General features: G+C 40.5%; 1 protein-coding gene across 3 annotated transcripts in view; it reads right to left on the bottom strand.

Annotated features, from left to right (window-relative positions):
- The window catches only part of MAST4 (microtubule associated serine/threonine kinase family member 4), a 563146-nt gene that overhangs the window by 388255 nt on the left and 151550 nt on the right, over nt 1-23341 (bottom strand). For all 3 annotated transcript variants that reach the window (XM_061189315.1, XM_061189320.1, XM_061189316.1), the window contains exon 2: nt 5446-5599. In XM_061189315.1, coding sequence (XP_061045298.1) covers nt 5446-5599 — 154 coding nt within the window. The remainder of the gene's footprint in view (nt 1-5445; nt 5600-23341) is intronic.

Here is a 23341-nt window from a genome sequence, read left to right as displayed (position 1 = left end):
CTTGCCCACTATGCTAAGGAGGCCTTTAGGATGAGAAACCCATTAAACTCTACACAGCACTTAAACAGAATAGCCTTCAAGTTAATTTTAAAGAAAAGAATGTTTTCTGGCATTGTGTGGTTTGTTTTTCCTTTCCCTCTTGAAGTAAAATTCATTCTGAAATGTTTTTTTGAATTTTCAGATGCTATCCCCAACAAGCAGGAAAAATCTCTCAAGTTTTTCCCCCAGATAGAATACAACGATGCTAACAGTTTTAGAAGTTCTAATTTATACTGTCTACAAAGTTGATTTCCTATTATTGTGTGCAAGTGACACACATACAAAGATTCCTCTTTGTTTTACATTCCAAACAACCCAAATATGTTTTGAAAAACACAATTCTCTGCATAAGAAAAAGAAGTCTTCCTTCATTTTCTGCGTGTTAGGGCTACAACACACAAACATCACAGCTGTGGAATGCAGGAGTAGGATTCAGGGCAATCTTTTTTTTTTTTTTTTTTTTTAAAACATCTTTATTGGAGTATAATTGCTTTACAATGGTGTGTTAGTTTCTGCTTTATAACAAAGTGAATCAGCTATACATATACACATATCCCCATATCTCCTAGGGCAATCATTTGCATATCAGGAAGCCAGGAGTCAAGATCCTGAGGTTCTGCCCTTCATTCTGCAGCTTCCCTGCTGTGAACTGTCAGGCATATTACCACTTAGTCATGCCCAGATTGAAGAATCCGTATGATTTTAAAATACTTCTATTCCTCATCAGGGGGCTCCAAAGCTCAGTCAATGTTTACACGATGCTTCTGGGTGCCTATTTAGCAAACTGCGGGCCATGAAGATATAAAACATCATCAGCTTCAAAAAAGAAAAAAAAATAATCCAGGCAGGGATGGGCATGGTGAACACTAGGTCTGTTGTTTAAATGCCAGCCCTGCATAAAAGGTACTGGTTGTTTTTTCCTCTGATCTAATACTCTTAGTCATTCAAAATTTTAGTTGAGGAAGAAAATGTCACAAGTTCCATCAAGGGTTTCTGCATGGTAGAATTCTGGGCTTATGGCTTTTTCCTTTATGGTACTCTGTATTTTCTAAACTGTCCACATTGAACACATATTACTTTCTTAATTGAAAAATAGGTAAATGTAAATATTTTCACTCTATAAGACTGTGTTTAAAGAGAGACGAAAGCTAACTATGTCAGACTGAACTACTGGTGCCAATTCTTCGCTTCCCCCCAGGAGTGTTATAGATCTGCATCTTTGCCAAGGTATCATGGTGGGTGGAGCATGCCTCTGCCCGTTGATGCTGGGCTTGGCCATGTGACTTGCTTTGGCCAATGGAAAGTTAGCAGACATGGTGCCAGCAGAGGCTTGAAACCTGCCTGTGCAGGTGGACGTGCACACGCTTGCTCCTGTCTCTTACCAGGAGAACATAATACCTTGGGTAGCTTCTGGCTCAAGGAAGAGGAGAGACACATGGAGCAGATCTAGACCCAGACTGCATCCTAGAACCAATCACAGCAGAGCCCAGGCTAAATAACCCAAAACCCAAGTGACCTGCAGCCACAGGAGAAAAAAGGGAATATGTATTGTTGTCTGATAGTGAAACTTTGTGGTTATGTAGCATTACTGTTGTCAACTGGTACACCACCTAATACCACAAAAAACCTCAGGGGCAAAAGTAACTCATGGATTGAATTGCAGGGTATAAAAAGGGCCATGTAACAAACTTCACTTGCCCAATTATAAAGGGGACCAAGTCAACCATAATCCCAGTTTGAGAGAACTCTTCAGTAGACAGGAATTGTTTTCCTTCCTCTCATTAAATATATAATTATTTAATTACAATTATATTAAGTCCTATGAAAAGACGAGTCCATTCAACAATGAGATTTCACATTAAACATATATTGTGAGTTTTTCAATGTTAAAATGTATTTTTTCACAACATGATTTAATGTTTATAATTGTTTTCCACTTTATGTGTATACCATATTATGTTTCACCAGTATTCTTTTGCCAGATATCTAGATTTTAGATAATATGCGATTTTAATTATTGTAAGTGGTGCCGCTCTAAACATAACTAAACTTATTTCTCTACACATATTCACGACTATTTCCTTGTGATGAAATCTGAGGAACAGAAAGGCTGGATTAAGGAATATGTAAATTTTAAAGTTTTTAATATGTCTTAATTGTCTAGTTTTAATTTACTTTTGTAATTAATGGACCAGGATCCATACAGATTGAGTCAGCCCCACATATTAACTGAGCACAAATTTTCCAATTAATTGGAAAAAAAAATTACTCCAACTAATCCTGCTGGAATATATTGAAAACCTATTGGGTACCAGCTGTGCTAGGCACAGTGTAGTGGCCACAAGTACAGACTGTGGAGCCACAACACCTGGGTTCAAATCTTGGCTCTGCTGTTTCTGAGCATCGTGATCTTGTGCAACCTGTCTGTGCCTCAGTGTTCTCATCTGTAAAATGGGTATAAGAGTGCCTCCCTCATAAGTGCACAGAGATGTTGTAAGGATTAAATAAGTCAATAAATGTAATTCCCTAAAAGCTGTGCCTGCCACATAGTAAAGTCTTCGTGTCAGCTGTCATTAGGGATGAATAGATGAAAAGGTCACAGACCTTCCTCTCAAAGACCTAAGAGTTTAGTGAAACTTATAAAGGCTAATTGGGTGGCAAAATTTTCAAACTATAAATTAAACCTTCACATAGTCTTTGTTTCAAAGAAAACAGTAGAAAACTGCTAAAGGAAAACAAACCTTGGAATAAAACAAAGTTAAACAATAGGAAGGTGGCTGGTCTTTAAGTTACAGAAACTATCAGGCACAAACTTATGATGTCAAAACCAGTTTGACATAAGTTTAGCAACAAGGGCTATTCCAAGGGAAGATCATATGTGATTATTTACAGTTGCCTAAAACTAGTGGAAACCATGTTTCTTAATGATCAGAAATGATGCTTTCTTCTCTCTGCTCTAATACCTGATACTAGCAGTTTGCCTGACACAAAGCAGAAACTCAATTGATAAGGGTTTCAAATTGAGGTTCACAAGGCCAAGTTACCCATAAACTGCAAAAATCCTAAATTCAATTTGTTATGCACACAATACTAATAGCCACCATTATTGGGCTAACTGTTTTGTTATGTGTTACTTCATTAAATCCTCAGCTAAGCTATGTAGAAGACCAACTAAGAATGTTTTCTTCATATTCCAAAATCACTTTCAAGCTACTGTTGTTTAAAACAGGCTGATGTTCAAGAGATTTTTTTAAAAGCTCTCCTAAGGACTACTAAACATTTTCGAAAATTATCTGACCAAAAATTAATTACCTAAAATAATTTTATATTAAGCTAAATTGCAAAAGGCTAGCTAGAATTGCTAGAGCTGTTGAGATTTTGAAATGGGAATCAAGTTCAGCTTTTTTTTTTTTTTTTTTTTTTTTTAAGCTGAAGGCCAAATTTCATGTTTCAGGTCATATATCTGCATCAAGAGCTATACCTCTGCATTATTTTAAAGTTTTAAGTAAACTGATTTAGCAAAAATTGGAGCAACCATTACTCCCCCCATCCTATTGGTCAAAAATAGTTTAACCAAAGTAAGTAAATTCCCTAAGTGAAATTAGTAAGTAAGGGGTGAGCCTTTTAACCGTTAAGATTTAATCTCCCCCCTTAAAAAACTAAGGGTTAGACTAAATCTTTAGGATCTTCTACTTAAAAAAGCAAATATTCTGCATTTATAGAAATGAAAGCAAAGAAAAATGTCCTAACAAGCATTAAAAGAACATCAGTAAAACTCAAGTGTGAACATTTGCCCTAATTTTAATGAAGTGTAGCAATTTTTTAATGAATTTTTTCCCCTTGGCCTGAAGTCAGCTTCACCCTACACCTCAGCAGTGTGCCACAGTGGGTCACATGTTCTAGACTCTGCTGATCATGGTACAGAAGCATTTCTGCTCCCAGAAATTTCATCTCCAAAAAGTCAAAATCCATAATTCTCCAAAAAAATGAAGAACTCAACTTGTTTTCCAGGTCATTTATGAACTGGCAGACAAGACTGTCATATGTAGAGAAAACTTTGTTGTTAAAAAACGATAAAGTTTCTTTAAAATATTTATATTTAGAGGAAAAAGCTCTCAGAATGAAAAAATAGAAATCTAACCTTTAGTGATCTAAAATTAAGTTTAATAACATGAAAATTTATATGGGAAATTATTTTTTTTAAAAACATGCTTTAAGTTATTTTAATTTGGCTATCTTTCAAGCCAATAAAAGTTATTTGTAGATTTTCTGGATTTTAATTTTTTAATTAATTAAATTTTAACAACACAATTTAAAAATGGGTGAAAGGAAAAAAATGGGTGAAAAATTTAAATAAGCACTTCACAAAAGGAGAAATATGAATGTCCAATGAGCACATGAAAAGATGTTTGACATCATTTAGTCATCAAGAAAATACAAATTAAAACCAGAAAGTGATACGACTACTAACCCATTCAAATGGCTAGAATTAAAAAAAACTGGCAATACCACAGATGGGCAAGGATGCAGAGCAATTAGTTCACTCACCTGTTGCTGGTGGGAATGTAAAATGGTACCATTTTGGAAACAGTTTGGCAGTTTCTTATGAGGTTCAACATACACTACTGATACACCTAACAACATAGATGCATCTTAAAAACATACTGAGCGAAAGAAGCCAGACACAAAAAAGCATGCAATGTATGATTCCATTAGTATAAAATTCTTAAGATAAATCTAATCTATAGTGATGAAAAGCAGCTCTGGGGTTGCCTGGGCCCAAAGAAGGGGCAAGGGAACATGTTATATCTTGACTTTGGTGGTAATTACACTGGTGTGTAAATTCGCTAAAACCCATCCACAGGTACACTTAGAATGGATACATTTTATTTTATGTAAATTATACTTCAGTAAAGTTTACTAATATAATCCTCAATTTAATGGCTCTCTGAATTGGATTAGGTTGTACCAAATGGTCTGTGGAGGGGCAGGAACATTCTAAGGGGCTGATTTTCACACAGGGAACTCCACTGTCATTGGGGACACGCTACAGTTGTCCCCACCTATCCACAGGGATTGGTTTCAGGACTCTCACAGATGTTCAAGTCCCTTATATAAAATGGCACCGTATTTGTTTATCAACTATGCATATACTCTCGGATACTTTAAGTCATCTTTAGATTACTCATAATACCTAATACAACGTAAATGCTGTGTAGATAGTTGCCAGCAGATGGCAAATTCAAGTTTTGCTTTAGGGAACTTTCTGGATTTTTTTTTTTTTTTTTTAATATTTTCCATCTGTAGTTGGTTGAATCTGTGGATGTGGAAGCCGTGGATACAGAGGGCCAACTGTACTGTATAAATGTAACCCCCTCTCTTAAACAAGTCACCCATGCGACTCACCAGTCAGCGCACCCCCCAGGCTTCCCCGCCGCAGCTGTCTTCCATCCTCACTCAACTGTCTTTTAAACTTCAGCGACTTTCCAGGGCCAGAAGCCACGTTTGGGTTGCTGCATTTCCGAAATGGCATGGGCGGAGGGGATAGTATGTGGTCAAGCTGCAGAGAGAAGGACAGCGGCATCACTTCCTGGGGATGCTCTCAACCAGAATGAAAGACACCGCACCCTTCCCCACCAGGCATACTTTCTTCCCTCTTTCCCTTCTCTAAATCCCTCTCTCCTAACACTGTTTTGAATTTGGCTGGTTTAGAGACTTCAGAGTTCCACTGTTGAGTCTTCCATCTGAGAGTATCTGGCTTGCTGCAAAACCTCCAATGCAGTGTTTTTCAAGCGAATTAGTGGGTCATGGCGTATTAGTGGGTCATGAAATCAAGTTTAGTAGATGGTGACCAGCAGAACAGAAATTATCAGAGTCCAATGAAGGAAGGAAAAGTATCATTTCATGAAATGGTTAAGTTATACATGTATGGGTGTGTATCCAGAGTCATTATGTAAAATATATCTTTCTGTGGGCCATGATCCTCCTAAAAAAATGAAGAATATCGCTCTATAGATTCTACAGAGAATCCATAGATCACTTTAGTTGTTCACAAAAGAAAATTCACAAGCTTTTGGTGCTCACAAATACACGTAGGGAAGGGAACTTTCTAAGCAGCACAGCCCTTAATGGAAATCAATATGTCCTGATATCACTTCATAGCTTTTTAAAAGAAATCCTGTCACAAGAGTCATAGAAACCAAAGTCACTTCAAAAGACAGCTTTCTACAAAAGAATCCCTTGTGTCACAACACTTATTTCAAGATCTGTCCTGCTTTCAGAAGAAAACCTCTCATACCTGAATAGGGCCCTATGTTTTAAAATGTTCTCCTTCAAGTAAGTATATATGCATGTATATGTGTCTAGATAGTTATTAAAGACAAAAATATTAATGTGCACATGCATATACCCAGATAATTATTAAGAACAAAAATGAAGTACAAAAAATATTCATGGATATTCCAACTGCCACAGAAAAGAGCCAACTTCATAGAAATTTAAAAACAAACAAGAGTTGGGTAACACTGCTCAAAGCCAGGCATTTTTAGGGATGCTTCACTGAGATTTGTTTTGTTTTCCTGGGTAGGAAGAAGGTCATCTGCTTATACCTGTCAGAATTTTTTCAGATTAAGACTCTCATGGGTGTATTTACAGGAAAAAGAAATTCAGGGATGAAGTCATCTATGTGTCTGTCTATGCCATGCAGCATATTTAAAACCATGGCACAAAAAGAAATTTGACCTTGCCTATGAGTAACTCCTCTCAAGCCGGTTGAAAAGAAATAGACTACACTCACTCAGCTGTTACATGATGTCAACTCTCCCCCAAGCTCAGCTGTATTCATTAGTAACAGAACAGCTGGATTTCAAGCACTTGTCAATCAGTACCATCTGAAATTCATTGCCAGTCAGTATTTTACTGTATTTCATTGCCACTTAGTAGTTTAGTGAGAGGTCCTCAAGAAACTAGCGGTGCATCCACTCCAGGATCTGCCCTGATCAGCAGGGAAAAGGAATTGCAGATGGTACTTTTGGAAGTATTTGTTAGGGCTGCTGTTCATTACATCAGTGTCCTACTTAGAACGGCCTCCAAGAGCGAATTTCTGTCTAGTGTTAGATACTTTGCCCTTAAACCTTACAGACAATGAAATGTAGCAAGGGCACCTTGGACAGTAACACATCAGCTACTAGAAAATGCAGAACTCAGTCAGGGGTCCAAATGCAGTCAGTCCATTATACAACGCAGAGGTTAATTTTGCCTCCTTCTTAGCTCTATTTTATGCCCTTACCCCAGTTTTTTTTTTTCTTTTTTCTGCCAATGTTTTGGGGAAATTTTAAGGAAATTTGAAACAACAGAAAAGTTGTAAGATTAGTACAATAAAAACATATTCCCTTGACCAGTGGTGAATTGTTAACTTCCGCCCATGGCTTTTGCTCCTTCTCCCTCTCTCTCTCTCCCCTTTTCTCTTTGCCCTACCACCCCTATAGTGAGAGTAAGTTGCAGACATTGTGGATTTTTACCCCTCAATACTTCTGCCTGCCTCTTCAAATAACAAGGACACTGTCTTAAATTCTCCTGCCCTGTATTAAATGTATTCTTCTAAGATGTCTCAAATCTTTTGTTATCAAGGGAAGTATATATACTAGGGAAAAAATAAAATATCATGTAGACTTAATATTAAAAATTTGCTTTTACAGTGAAAGAAAAACATGCAGCCACAAGGTGGCAATATGTCATAGACATTCAACAAAATGCTCCATAATCGCTACTACTCGCATAAATGCACCAAGAACCCCTCAGAATAACCAAGTGAGTTAGGGTTCATTTCAGTTAGTCATTTTCTCTTAATTACTAGTGGCAGCTGCATTAAATGCAAATATTTATTGTTTAAGGTTCATCAACTTCTGCTACTTATTTTTCACCTGAAGTTAAATTTTTCAGCTTGTGGAATTATAATTAATTTCTCTGGGGAAGTTTGTTATATTGCCAATTAACAGAGGGTGAAAAAAATAAGCAGAGGAAAGAAGATAATTCCTAAGGAGGAATTACGTGATTTCCTTACATATTTCCAACAAAGCCATAAAAGACATGAAACAAGTGTAGAAGAAAGAGAAGGAAATCAAGGAGAAAGTGTAGGCAAATAAAAAAGAAAATCCATTTCGTCACATATAGAGTCATAAGCTATTAGTCCATAAGCCAGAGTTTTTAAATCAGAATCACAACCCCTAGAGAGGAGTATTATTTTAAATTTGGCAAAATCGAGGCAGTGAACTGTGAGGGCTGCAAATGTTCCCAACACAATATAAGCAGAAAAACCCATAAGCATTGTGCCATGTTCCAGGATCCCATTTTCTTCCTCACATCAAAATCACACTCCCAACAGTGCTCTCTCTAAATATATCATTTTTCCAAATTTGCTGTGTTGTCAGTCGCTCTACTTCTCTTTCTGCAGTTAGTCAGAGCTTCTCAAAATGGTCCACTACAGCCTTGCAATTTATTTTTTATTTTTTGTCCTGATTCAAACACTCATGATCCCTTTAAAAACATTTCATCAGACCCTGGAGCTTAAGGCAGACAGTCAACATATCACTTTGGACACTGCCCTCTGAGTGATTTCAGTTTAATGTTTTCCAACCTTTCCAAACTTCCAAAGTCTCCACACTACAAGGAATTCAACTGAAGACAGAGGTTGTCTTTACAACTTTCACTCATGTTCAAGGGCATCTAAGCCTGCATTTGTCATACTTACTCTGAACACTTCTAATTTCCCTCACCAAGCAGTCAGTGGACTCCTGGAGAGCCAGACCCTACTCCCTTGTCACATACTCACCTAGCACGCCGCTAGCCACAAAGTATCCTGGACTGAAACACATTCTCTGTACTTCATTCGTTGATGGCAAGCACTGATTGGTGGTAGACTAGCTTTCCTCAAAACTACATACCTTTAGTTTTCTTAACCGCTTTTAGTTCCAATAGCCACAAAACCGTTTGAAAAGGTGCATTTGCATATTACTGAATTTGGAAGTCAGACAGACAGGGACCAACCTTACCTCTTACAGGTAAGCAACCTCTCTTGCTAGCAGTTTTTTCTTTTTTAATTTAAGTATAGTTGATTTACAATGTTTCAGGTATAACAAAGTGATTCAGTTAAACACAGACACACACACACATACATATACACCCACACGTATATGTATATATACACACATTCTTTATCAGATTCTGTCCCATTACGTTATTACAAGATATTGAATATAGTTCCCTGTGCTATACAGTATGTCCTTGTTGTCTACCTATTTTATATATAGTAGTATGTATTTGTTAATCCCAAATTCCTAATTTATTCCTCCTACCTCCTTTCCCCTTTGGTAACCGTAAGTTTGTTTTCTATGTCAGTGAGTCTGTTTCTGTTTTGTAAGTAACTTCATTTGTATCATTTTTTAGATTCCATATATGTGATATCATATGATATTTGCCTTTATCTGACTTACTGACTTACTTCACTTAGTATGATAATCTCTAGCTCCATCCATGTTGCAGCAAATGGCATTATTTCATTTGTTTTTATGGCTGAGTAACACTATTCCATTGTATATATACCACATATTCTTTATCCATTCCTCCGTCAATGGACACTTAGGTTGCTTCCATGTCTTGGCTATTGCAAATAGTGCTGCTATGGACACTGGGGTTTGTGTATCTTTTCAAATTAGAGTTTTTGTCTTTTCCGTATATATGCCCAGGAGTGGGATTGCTGGATCATGATAACTCTATTTCTGTTTTTTTAAGGAACCTCCATACTGTTCTCTATAGTGGCTGCACTGACTTACATTCCCACCAACAGTGTAGGAGGGTTCCCTTTCCTCCACACCCCCTACAGCATTTATTATTTATAGACATTTTGATGATGGCCATTCTGACTGGTATGAGATGATACCTCATTGTAGTTTTGATTTGCATTTCAGTAATAATTTTGCTAGCAGTTTATCACAGGAAACATGTAAGCGTCCTAGAGAACAAATGGCATACATAACTACCGTAAGTCTGATCCAGACTTGGGGAAAAGTTTCCAAAATTACCAGTCCTACAGAAATGCTAATCACCAGAAATCTATATCTATCTTCTATATTGATCATCTCCAACCATTGTTTGCTGTTTTACAACTATCAGGATGAGTCAAACAGAGGAGTCCACCACAATTACACTGTGGCTTCTGCCATCAGTGAATATGAATTAAAGCCAAATCATTTACAAGACTGGGTCTTATTTTGTTTACTGTCTCTGCCATCACCACCACAACCACTACCACTGTCTCCAAACATGGACCATGTGTTTCTTCTATGGCTATATCCCACAGTTTCATCCATCTCTTTCTAAAAAGGCATATCATAACTTTCGATGAACACTGAACTTGCAGCCTTCTTAACTGACAGTTTTCTCCAGCCTCATCTCCAGACACTTTCCTGCCCAAGCACACAAGTTCTCTCATTTACATGTTCACATAACCATTGTTATTTGGAAACTAAAGAGATTTTTCCAACTTCAGTAAATGGCAACTCCTTTTGTCTAGCTTCTCAAGTCACAAACCTTACACTTATTCTAAACTTCTCTTTCTTATTCTATAGCTGATCAGCAAATCCCCTAACTCAACCTCTAAAATATATCCAGAACCCAATCACTTCACCACTTTTACTGCTACCACTCCTGTCTCTGCCTTCCGGATCTCTCTTGAAATAGCCTCCCAATAGATCTCTTTGCTTCCATCCTACTCTCAGCACATCAGCCAGTGACCCTTCTAAAACATAAGCCAGATGCTCCAGATCCTCTGCTTGGAGTCCTCCCATGACTTCCCCTTCACCCAGAACAAAATCCGAAGTCTTGACAATGCCCTACAAGGTCCTACCACCTCTACCCCCATCTCTCTGAACCCAGCTCCTACTACTCCACTCACTCCACTTCCGTCTGTGGCCGGACCTCAAAAGCCCCAGGCATCTCCCCACCCAGGACCTTTACACTGATTACTTCCTCTACCTGGGATACACTCCAGATATTAGCTACCATGTTCCCCCCCTCAACCCCCCCGTCCTAAAGGTCTCTATTAAAAGGTTACTCTTTTGCTGGGGGCTTTCTCTAATGGCCCTACGTAAAAGTGTTACTGAACACAAGTTTGTGTGCCCCATGTACAGTGAAGTCAAATAAACTGAAACATTGGCGTTTGGAGCAGAGAAAGGTTTATTGCTCGGCCAAGCAAGGAAAATGGGTGGCTCATGCTCAAAAAACCCAAACTCCCTGAAGGCTTTCAGCAAAGCATTTTTAAAGGCAAGGTGAGGGAGGGGTATCCCAGGGTTTGTCATCAGCCCACGCACAATTCTCTGATTGGTTGATGGTAATCAATCTTTAGGTGCCAGAAGGTCTGGGGGCTATGGAGCTCATGATCTTCAAGCAGTTAATTTCTCCCATTTGGTGGTGGTTTTAGCATCTGAAAAACTCAGGAAATATACATCAGATACTATCATCTAGGTACTTCAGAGAGGAGCTAAAGCAGAGGATATGGCGGAGAATTCTGTCCTGGGAAGGTCCCATAGGGTCTTGCTTGGTTACAAAGGGTAGGCCCATCACTTTCTTCCCTTTTCAATTTTTCTCCTTAGCATCTATCACTACAAACATGTTAGACCTTTTATATTTGTTTATTGTCCTTCTTCTCCCACTAGAATGTAAGTTACATGAAATTACCTACTACTCTGTTTTGTCCACCATTTGTCCACTGCTCTACTTAAAAGCCACCTTATAAATATTTGTTGAGAGAACAAATTGCAAATCTCTGGTATTTAGACTAAACAAAAAAACATATGCAATAAAGGATTTTGATTACTGGAAAAAAACAGGATCAACTTATAATATTAAATGTTACTCAGGGTAAAAATGCTAAAGGGAATTTTGACAAAGTTGAACACTTCATATATGAAAAAGACCCTTAGGTTAGAGCAAATGGCATCTTTTCAAAGAATCTTTTCTATATACAAACTAATATGCTAATTTTCGAACACTGCCACCTCTGAAGGTGATTCCTAAATAATGAATTATTCGACCTTTTAAATCTATCCTAACTAGCATAATCACTGTGTCTATCAGCTCCTCCTTTCAGTAATTCCTTATTCATTCCCAAGATGAGGCACCTGCATTTTAAAGACCCATCCAGAATGCATGTGCCCTAAGGCCAAAGTTCATTAGTTCAGAGGGATCACCGCATACATAATAGGGTCTAACAGTAAAGTCTTTTTTATGCTAAAAAAAGAGAGAGAAAGAGATTGACTACTAACATAGGGTTATGAAGACACTGTTCCCTTATTCTGTTTCTTGATTTTAAATATTCTAAGAAACCGAAGGTATGAAAATAAATGAATAATTGTAACACTGCATAGACTATGCTTGTAATCTTAATTAATTACTCTATTGCCTCCATCCAGAAAGGAATCAAATTGGCAACCTGAAATGAGTTTATTGCAAAATTGGATTTTATTTACATTTAAACCAAGTCCTATAAACAACATTTTGAAATTTGATAGGGTTCTATAGTTAAGACAGTCATTATTGTTTTCATACTAATTCCTCAGTGGCCAGGAATGCCAACACTTCCTATTCTAATTAGGACATTTAACTCTTTCTATGCCTGTTTCCTCATCTGCAAAATGTCAGTAAGAATACTACCTATCTCTTGAGGTGGCTGTGAAGTTTAAAAGAATTCATATATGCACTTAAAACAATACATAGAATGCAGTATGTGTGCAATAAATATTAGCTGTGGTGGCTATTAACATCCCCATGTAGAAGTTACTTCATTCGGAAACATCTCTGTATGTGTACTTCATCATAAATGGTTTGCAAGGAAATTAAACTGATTATAGTTTTACTGAGTTGTCTTTTTTTTCCTTTATGGCTCAAATGAGAACTTGGTTTGAATGAACTGCTTTAAAATTATTTCAGGCCAAAACAAGAAATAACTAAAAAATAAAAATAAATAAATAAATAAAATTATTTCAGGCTGTAATTCTTGTGCTGTGCTCTCGAGCACAAACTCCTGGGTCTTGATCATGGGGTTCTCAGCATGCATGAGGTGAGGAGCCTCCTCCAAATTTGAATTCTCAGGCACAGAATCCCATTGTCAAGCTACTTAACTCCTCTCTGAAGTACGGACCTCAGAGGTGGTGAGGACACAGAGGGAGGATGGATGAAAAGGGCTTGACACAAGGCTTGGCACATACAAGCACTAAGTAATGATGTTGATGGTAACTGTCATCACAGCTCAAGTCTCCCCTTGCCTTAGACTGTTGACTTGTAAAGCATATGGCTCTTTCTTTGCCTGGCCCTTCCCAGTGGTACCTCTACAGCATTCTTATCTCTACGGTGACTCCAAGAATAGAGAGAAGAGAAAATATTTAACATTCTCACCACTGCCTGAAGGATGCACAACCTCCCTTCCCCCAGCATCCTAAAATCTTACTATAGATCAAGTCAGACACTGAGAGAGCTACAATCTTGGACCACATTTTACTGGGGCCCATTTAACTGAATTTGCTGACATTCATATTGGACTATGCCACCCAGAATGCATGTTTCCATTTAATGATATTGTAAGAAGCAGCCCTCTGTAAGTCCTGCCACTCTGTTCTATAAACATAAGGGCCTATATTGAACAGTACCCTCCTTGCCAAGACTCATCCCTATACAAATATTAAGGAGCTGGGAACCAGGTATTCCTCTGGGCACAACAGTGGACAGAAGAGACAAAAATCCTTGTCCACTAGGAGCTTCATTCCAGCTGGAGAGACAGAACCCTGGAGAAAATGCTGTCAGTTCTCTGCACTAGAAACAGCTCTGCTTCTGCTGGGTTATGGTCTTATTTTATCCTGGGAAGCCCATGAACCATGTAACTAATAATGTTCCTCTAATTCAGCCACTTGAAATCACAGGGCAAAGCTTGTAGTCCATCACCAGCAAGTGTGGCCTGTCCAGTCTCCATCAAGACTTCATGGATCTGGCTGTAACCTGCAGTAACCTCACTGGATTTCACCTTACCCTCTGCTAGACTGAATGTTTGTGTCCCCACCGCAAATTTATATGTTGGCCCTTAACCCCCCGAAATGATGGTATTTGGAGGTAAGACCTCTGGGAGGTGATTAGGTCATGAAAGCAGAGCCGTCATGAATGGGAAATCCCACAGAGCTCCCTTGCCCCTTCCACCACGTGAGAACATAGCTAGAAAAAAATCTGGCTATGAACCAGGAAACAGGCTCTCACCAGACACTGTATCTGCCAATGGCTTGATCTTGGACTTCCCAGCCTCCAGAACTATGAGAGATAAACTGTGCTTATAAGGCACCCAGTCTACGGTATTTTGTTATAGTGGTCTCAAGTAGTGGTAATCTTGTTGCCTGGGGTACGTTTGGCAATATCTGGAACCATTTTTGGTTTGTCCAACATAAAGGGGGCAGGGCATGTGCTGGGATCTACTGGCTAGAGACCAAGGGTGCTACTAAACATTCTGCAAAGCCCAGGACAGCCCCCAGCAACAAAGAATTATCCAGCATACAACATCCATAATGTCACTGTTAAGAAACTCTGCTCTATACTTGCTTTTCTTTTGTCTATCTGCACCTATTTTTAAGTTATTCATCTTGCTGAGTTATGTGTTACTGTAGGTCATCTTAAAACCTTTTGAGAACAAGAAGTGGGGGGCAAACGGAGAGCATAGATAGAATCTAAGCAAGAATTGTTCATGTCAACAAGATTTGTTAAGCAAACCATTTCCTGAGCCACATTAATTTACCCAATCTATTTAGCTGTTTATTGCATTTCACTGTCTCAATGAACATCCATGTTTTGAAAACTACATCAATAGAACATATTTAAACTGAAAGATGTACTAGATACCAATATCATTTTCCATCTTCAGTTTTGTAATTAATTCTTTGAATCACAAACTTCAATTAGCAATACAAAAAGTGTTTCAGAAACATCCTAACATACATTAGTAGATCAAACTACAATGGCATTCACCTAAACAGAGCTGCACCACTAGTTTCATCTCTTAAGAGAATTGATTTTCTTTCTTCCTTCCTGAGAGAAATATGTAAATTAGCACTTTGATACCACAATCTCGCTTTTGTCTGTCAACTCAGCTTCAAGAAAGTTAATTCCTTTGCTTATGAGCATCCCCCCGCCAACACACACACTGCCAGCTGTATCATCATAGTCCCAACGACAAAGCGCCACACAGCAGGCGTTTGTGATGTGTACACTAAGCATTAAATTCAATTGTCTGCAGATGAAAAAACAGAGCTAATATTATATTACAGTATTTCGAAACATAGCGCTTCTTAATTTAGAAACAATGACACTGGGGAAGCACAGGGAATATACTGATTTGACTTTGCATACATATCACCTATTTTCCTGTCACTTTAATATTCTAGATGTGTCTCTGACCTTTAGTTAGGGATCTGATCTATGCCTGAAGTTGTTTACTTATCTGAAGACATTAAATTCCCCCGGCACCATCATGTCCCCATCAGCAACATAACTAAAGTTTCTGACCGCGGTTAACAAAGCAGGCAGAGAATATACTCCTGCACTTAAAGTCAGAGAGGAAAATCTCCACGATGCCACAAAACTTGACATTCTGTGCCAGCTTCCCCCTCTGGTGGGGAGAGTAGACCCCCAGGCAGGTAGTAGTAGTATTCCCATTTTACCAATGGGCAAACACATTGGGAAAGATTAACCCCTCCAAAGTTATCGGCTCCACAGGAGGTACAAAAGGAATCAAGCTCAAGATTCCTAACTCCAAAGCCCATGGTCCTTCCGCTGTTCCAAACCGTGAGAGGGGCTCACAGCAGCAAAGCACATGAAGCCCCGGAAAGTTGATTTTAATTCCCTCTTTCATCCCCGGTCCTAGAAGGCTCCCCAGAGAAGACTGGGTCTTACACTCTGGTGTCAACCAATCTGAATGATCTAGTTCAATCCTAATTGGCAGTCTACAGAAGCGGTTTCTAGGACGTCTTAGCTGAAATCCTCAGGTCAGAATTACAGAATCACAAAATAGAATCACCTATAGTCTAATTTCCTGCTTTTCAGAAGACAGAGGCCCAGCCAAGTCAACCGCCCAGGTTTGCAAAGATAATCGCCTAGGTTTCTGGTGCGTGACTCCTGACCAGAACCTGGATTTCCAGACCTACAATCTATGACCTTGCTTCCCTTACCTACTCCTGCAGTCCTGCTGGTATCCACCACTCTATTATAATTGACTTGTATGATTTTCTATGGGTTTTGTTCATACATGCTTTATCAACCAAGAGTTGTTTTAACAACTAGACATTGTGCTAAGGGCTGAAGATAAAAAACAGAATGCCCACAGTCATCTTCCTTAGGACACTTCTACCAGAGTGCAGGAGACAGACACAAAAGCACAACCATGAAACAACATGGCAAATGTAACAACAGAGTCAGGTACGAGGGATTGTAGTGGCTTTGAGCAGAGTTGCGGTCCAGCACCTAATTAATTTCCGGTCCTTACTGTATTGGCTAAGCCATGCGGTGTTACTTAATGCCTGAAACGCAGAAAGGAGTTAACTGTCATTTACTCACATAGATTATGGTCTTCTCGGGGACCCTGAAGCCAGTGCCTGAAGGAACACAGAGCGGTGTGTAAACACTTGGTACTTTTCCTTCTAGCTTGGGCTTTTCAAGCTTTTCTTTAATGGGGTACAGAAAAAAAATTACTTTCTAAACAAGTTGGTCTAAGAAGGACGTATGAGGAGAATCCTCTCTTTGTTGAGAAGCTGCTGTGCTAAGTAGCGTAGAGGGGAAATACCTGAGTCCACAGGGTCTGAGGCTGAGGGAGAACTATTTTGTGTTACGGCAGGAGGAAGGATTTGCTGTTGCTCCAGAGACGGAAAGAGAAGGAACATGCAAAATGTGAAATAAGCACCGAAAGACAAGTGTTTTTTTCAACTAAATGAAAACCAACCAAGGAGAATAATTGGCAGCTAAACCTTCTCTGAGAGGAGGTGTAGGAGGAAGAGCAGAGTTTCTCCCACCATCGGTGCCACACAGCCTGACCCTAAACATCCATCCTTCTTCAGGCACCAACCGCCCCACCATGGCAGGTGGTCTAAGAGCAGTGCGGGCATCACATCCCATTTCCTGAGGGGACCAGAAAACAGGGGAGAGGGGGAGGCAGGGCTGTGAGGCAAGCCTACAGCTGGGATAGCACTCGGCCACTTACAGGGGGCGAATGATAACTTCATCTATAAAATAAGGAAAATTACTTCCTCCTCACGGGATTCTTGTGGATTAAGTTAGCTGATCAGTATCAAGTTCCTAGGAAGAGAAAACGCTCAAATGTTTCTTCTCTTCCCCCTTCCATTTCCTCTCTTCGCCCGCTTCATCTTGCCAGAACCATAAAAGAAAAATAATCAAGCACTAGAACTTCTGATCAGTAACATCTATCGACCCTAAAAATAAACTTTCCACAAGCGTCTGGGAAAAACTTCAAAATATGCTCTTCTTGTAAAATAATGTGTAAGCTCTTTAACTGGACAAACGTATAAATTAATATTCATTTCATGATTTCACATTAAGAGGAAGAAAGGTTTGTTTGAAGAAGTCTGCCATGGGTAGCGGTAGCAAACCGAACCCTGACCCAAGAGACAAAATAAACTCTCTTCAGAAAAACATTCCTAAGAAGCATGAGTCACACGCTCTCAGCAGCTCAGGGGCCTCACCTGGTTAAAATGGAAACATTTTAGAAGGACAGGAAAAACAGTCACTGAGAAATTGGCAAATAGTAAGTGAACTCAAAGGAGGGCTCTGGGGATGGGGGGTGGTGCAGGCCCATGCAAACTATTTTTATCAGCTTCATTTCTTCTTCAAGAGGGAAAACATAACCAGAGAGTGTGCAGAGAATGGAGAAGAAAGAGAAAGAAAGGACTGAGGGAGAAAGGAGAGGGAGATGGGAAGAGGAGAAAGTGATCCAACAAGACCTGTTCAAGGACGCTAATGCCCTGTCAGCTCCCATGCTCCGTGTCACCTCACGCTTCCATTCTGGATGTGTCCCGCTCCCACCACAGAGCCTAACAATCGTCTCTCTTAGCAAAAATAACCCATAATAAATAAATAATTATATAACATTAAATGTATTAAATACTTATAAATGAATATAGTCCACAATTCTAAATAAAGAAATCCCAAGACCTTCAGTCAGTAGCTCCCTGGCTCAGCACCAAATCGCACTTACTCCTGGATCTCTATCTGACCAGGGTCCGCCCAGCTGTCTACCCTGTATCCCTGGGCTGAGTCTCTGCTTCTCAGTTACTACTCTCCCTGGCCTGGGCTCCCAGAACTCAAGGTCTGGGGGCTGCCTTGTGCCCAGGGTCTGGCACTGACTGACTCTTGCCTCTGAAACGCAGCCTGCTGGGGACCAGATCCCAACACAGTGCCTGACCTCAATGCCTCCTGCCTGTCGGCCCAGTGAACGGCCACACGTCTGCCCCACCTCTGCTGGGAGCCACAGCCAGGCTTTAGGGCTTGCTTTAGAACTTTAGGTCATGGTGCTAACAGCCCAGCTCTCCTTTGTCTGGTCACACCATCCCAGGGCTGAATCCCAAGTCGTCATCCACCACGTGGACTCCCAGCCCCCAAGAGTAGGCCAGGTCTAACCTACCAGGCCCCCAGGGGAACATGAACTAGAGAAACATAGGAAGGAGAAAATGACTCAGAAAGACATGTAAGAGGAGGAAGGGAGAGGGTGGGAAATGTAATGAGGGAGACAGAAGAAAAAGGAGAAAGAAGGAGCAATGAACAGCTTGATAGACTCTCAGAAAGGAATCCGTCTTAACTTCATAGTCTACTATTCACTTGGGTCATGAGTGCATGAGTAACTTGATCACTTTGATCTTCTGATTACTGATTATACGGTCCTTGAAAAGACTGATTGGCTGACCAATCATTACTGGGAACTCACATATTTTTATCTATTCTCTACAAAAGGGTATGGCTCCAAACAGGAGCCCTCTGTTCAGACCCCCCAACCCCACACTTGCTGGGAAGAAAACTCTTCTCCAGGTTCCAGGAGTGAAGGACAAGTCAAGACGTTCCCAACAACCACCTGAAATCAGGCGAGGAAAAGATTTTGCCTTTGGATACAGGTTCATAGCTCTGCTAAAAGAAGTATTCAACAGAAGCCACAGTGTAGTAAAAACAGACAGAAGATAATTCACGGTCAAGAATCCCTTGAGTTCTCAAATCAGCCCCCAAGGATTGGGTAGAGTTGCATACATCAGACCAACACAGCAACAAGAAGAGTTGAAGAGGACTGAGAGTTCTATCATCTTTTTTTAATCATGTCTATAAACAAGAATTCTAAAACTGCTATTAAAAATATACTTACTTTAGGGCTTCCCTGGTGGCGCAGTGGTTAAGAATCCACCTGCCAATGCAGGGGACACGGGTTCGAGCCCTGGTCCAGGAAGATCCCACATGCCGTGGAGCAACTAAGCTCGTGCAACACAACTACTGAGCCTGCGCTCTAGACCCCGCGAGCCACGACTACTGAGCCCGCGTGCCACAACTACTGAAGCCGCTCGCCTAGGGCCCATGCTCCGCAACAAGAGAAGCCACCGCAATGAGAAGCCCACGCACCACAACAAAGAGTGGCCCCTGCTCGCCGCAACTAGAGAAAGCCCGTGTGCAGCAACGAAGACCCAACGCAGCCAAAAATAAGTAAACAAAAATTTTAAAAATGAATAAAATCTATCTTTAAAGAAAATATATACTTACTTTAGCTGATAAGAAGAAACAATTCTGTTTCCCTGCCACTAAAGAACAAAAACAAAATCAACCCAATAAACAAGAACACCAGTGAAACCCCTGACAAGGTAGAGAGCCAATCAGTCCCTACCCTCGGAAAGCATGAACACACTGACATCTGACAATGTCTGAAACAGACTTGGGCAGGTGGACCCAGAGAGCAATTCAGCAGTCAGCATCTGACCCAGCTCTGGCTCCCATGCCCCAGGTCTTTATTTTTCCACTCTTGCCTGAGACTTGCCTGTGGATCTAAAGGCTGGAATCAAGAGACGTGCTAAATTAGGGAAAGTTTCAAGTTTGAGCTTGAAATCAGCCAAGAACAGAACACTCCACTCTGTGCATATAGTCTTCCTTTCAATAAATCTAGGGTTCTCGTATATAAAGCTTAAAGGTAGATAGATTACGTTTCTTCTCCTTATATGGGGATTTTAAACAATGAATTTCTCTGCCATTTAAATGTTTATTCAAAGATTAACAAATACCAGTTCACAAAATGTGAAAGCATAGCTCTCTTCTACAAGGCCATGCCCATTGGACTGGTCTGGTTGGTGAAGTACACCATCTCCATGCATTTGTATCATCACGGCTACCAGAAGCCAGACTGCCTCCCCATCAGGGCTATGGGTTTTCTTTGTCCTCCAGTTCCTGTAATGGTTATGGTCATCCCCTACTGCTGAGAGGCCCCATTGCCACCAAGCCCAAACCCACCACAGCCACTAAATGTTCATTTCTGACGTTCACCACTCCTTGATGTTGCAGGGATCAGCCAACGGCAGCCCACACGACAAATAAAAATTTACTGGACCACAGCCATACCCATTCGTTTACATACCATCCACGCTCTGCCCACATCAGCAGGGCTGATCAGTTGTCCCAGAGACCATATGGCTCATGAAGCCCAAAATACTTACTATCTGGCCCCCTTGACTGAACAAGTTTGCCAGTGCCTGATTTCTCCAATAAATTCACTGAGCATCTATTATGTGCCAAGTGCTGTCTGGGCACCATGGAGAGAGCAGCGAGCAAAGCCAAGCCCCTTTCTTCAGGTAGAATGAAGGGCTGTGAAGCAGCAGGAGAAGCAGCAGCAGGATATACCACTCTATTAGATGGGCGGTTAGAGATCACCTCTCTGGCAGGCGGCCATTTGAGCAGAGACCTGGAGGGAGGGGTGCAGGGGGAAGAAGCTTCCAAGCCAAGGGAAGGGCAAGTGTGAGGGCCCAGAAGTGACAGTGAGTTCAGCATGTGAGAAACAGCAAGTAAGGCGGCTGGGTAACACCCACTTTCCCTGGTCTCAATCCACCAGCCCCTCTCTTCCTTGCTAGGCACAGCCCTCACTGCACACCAGGCACCATCCTAAGTGCTTTAGGCAGGTTATCTCATTTTATCTTTAAAAGCACCCTCTGACATGGTATTATCATCATCCCCATTTTACAGATAAGGAAACTGAGGTTTAGGGAGTTTAAGTGACTTGCCCCAGGTGTCAAAGCTGGTGACCAATAAAGACTAAGCCCCATGGCTAGTTACCAGACCCATCCTCTTCCTCTATGCCATCTTTGTGCAGGCAGCACCAGCCCCGTCACCCAGCTACAGACCAACAGCTTTATGTTACTGTTGTACCTGGTGCAAGGTGTGGGCCACCTGGACTGGTGGAAGAGGCTTCCCTGAGCCTGCTTCCTTTCCCACTCTCTTGTTTTTGGACCAGATGCTCCCTGAACTCCTCTCCTTCCTCCTTCCCTAACGTTACATAAGCCTCCTAAGACTACTTCCAAAACAAACTCGCCAGGCTACGGAAGCCTCACTGATGCAGGGAAATGACTTGCAAAAGAAGAAAGGAGGAAGGGAACGAATATTTACAGAAGGCCTTCTGTGGGCCAGGCACCGATATAAACACTGTGGACTTTATTTCTGGGAGATGATGCTTAGTGAGAAGATCGAAGTAGAAAAACACAACATCTTCCATTTAGATTTCTGCATTCCACAGTGCAGGAGCTGCTACAGGAGGCTCCATGCTGTGACCTTTGTACTTTTGTACTGTATGTACTACTGTACTACTGCCTCAAGATCACTCATCGTCCAGTGTCCTGAGACAAGATGTGCAGCAACTTCTTATTCTTTCCTACCTCAGCCCATGTTCTCCAATGCCCTCACTCTGCCTCCCCTCTCTCCTTTAAGACCTCACATCAGCCTTTATGCTTTGCTCACAAGTGTTACAATGGTGTCCTGGGCACAACTGATTGGTTCTAAAGCAACCATCTACCCATTCACACACTTACTTCTTCCTAGAGGTGCAGGAGCCCACAGGCAGTTAGGACCCTGGGTGATTTACCACCACGATTTCCCAAGCCTTCCCAAGACAGGTTATGTGGACCAATGCCCCAGTGTAGCCTTCAGTTTAGAATACGACTAAGAAACCTAAGAGTCATTCACAGCACAGTTCCAAAGCAGCATGGAGGAGGAGAGCGAGGAACACACCTCAATAAATGCTACCCATAAGAAATGGAATGGAAAAGTGTTCGGAATGGTGAAAAATAACCTTCCCTGCTCAGTGGAAAAAAAATTAGAAACACGCTTTGCCAATTCCTCTATTTTAGCATAATACACAGGAAAACACAATCTTCTTCTTGGTTAGTATGTCTGCTGCCCCCCCCATGAATCCTAGTCGCTTATCTGGGCTTCCCACAACTTAGCAAAAGGCCTGACAGAGTCAACACTTGGCATATGCATCACATGAATAAATGTCTACTTTGGACTTGGGGGCGTTATTATATGACAAATACCCCAAGGAGTTAAGAGATGCACCACTGAGAAGGAATGAAAAGAAGACTGAAATAAGGTTACAATGCCTCCATACGTGTAAAAGGAGAGGAGGAGTCACTATGCAAAAAAATTCCCCGAAGCTGGGAGCCCAATATACTTACTAACTCAAAAAACTTTGGGGGTAATAACTCATCGGGTTTGGTTTTGTGCTGTTTTGTTTTTTAGGCAGCTAAGTTTGGGGGTTAAAAAAAAATTAAGTACAATTGATTTACAATGCTGTGTTTCTGGTGTAGGGCAAAGTGATTCAGTTGTACATATATATACTTTTTCAGATGCTTTTCTATTAGAGATTATTATGAGATATTGAACATAGTTCCCTGTGCTATACAGTAGGATCTTGTTGTTTATCTATTTTATATATAGTAGTGTGTATCTATTAATCCCAAGCTTCTAATTTATCCCTCCTCTCTTTTCCCATTGGGAGGAAAACAAACCATAAGTTTGTTTTCTATGTTGTGAGTCTGTTTCTCTTTTGTAAATAATTTCCTTTGTATCATTGTTTTTTAGATTCCACATACAAGTGATATCATATGATATTTGTCTTTCTCTAACTTCACTTAGTATGATAATCTCTAGGTCCATCCATGTTGCCACAAATGGCATTATTTCATTCTTTTTTATG

This window comes from Eubalaena glacialis, chromosome 4, assembly GCF_028564815.1.
Source record: "Eubalaena glacialis isolate mEubGla1 chromosome 4, mEubGla1.1.hap2.+ XY, whole genome shotgun sequence".
NCBI lineage: Eukaryota > Metazoa > Chordata > Mammalia > Artiodactyla > Balaenidae > Eubalaena > Eubalaena glacialis.
Note: the sequence above shows the minus strand (reverse complement) of the source record. Positions and strands in the feature narration are given on the sequence as shown.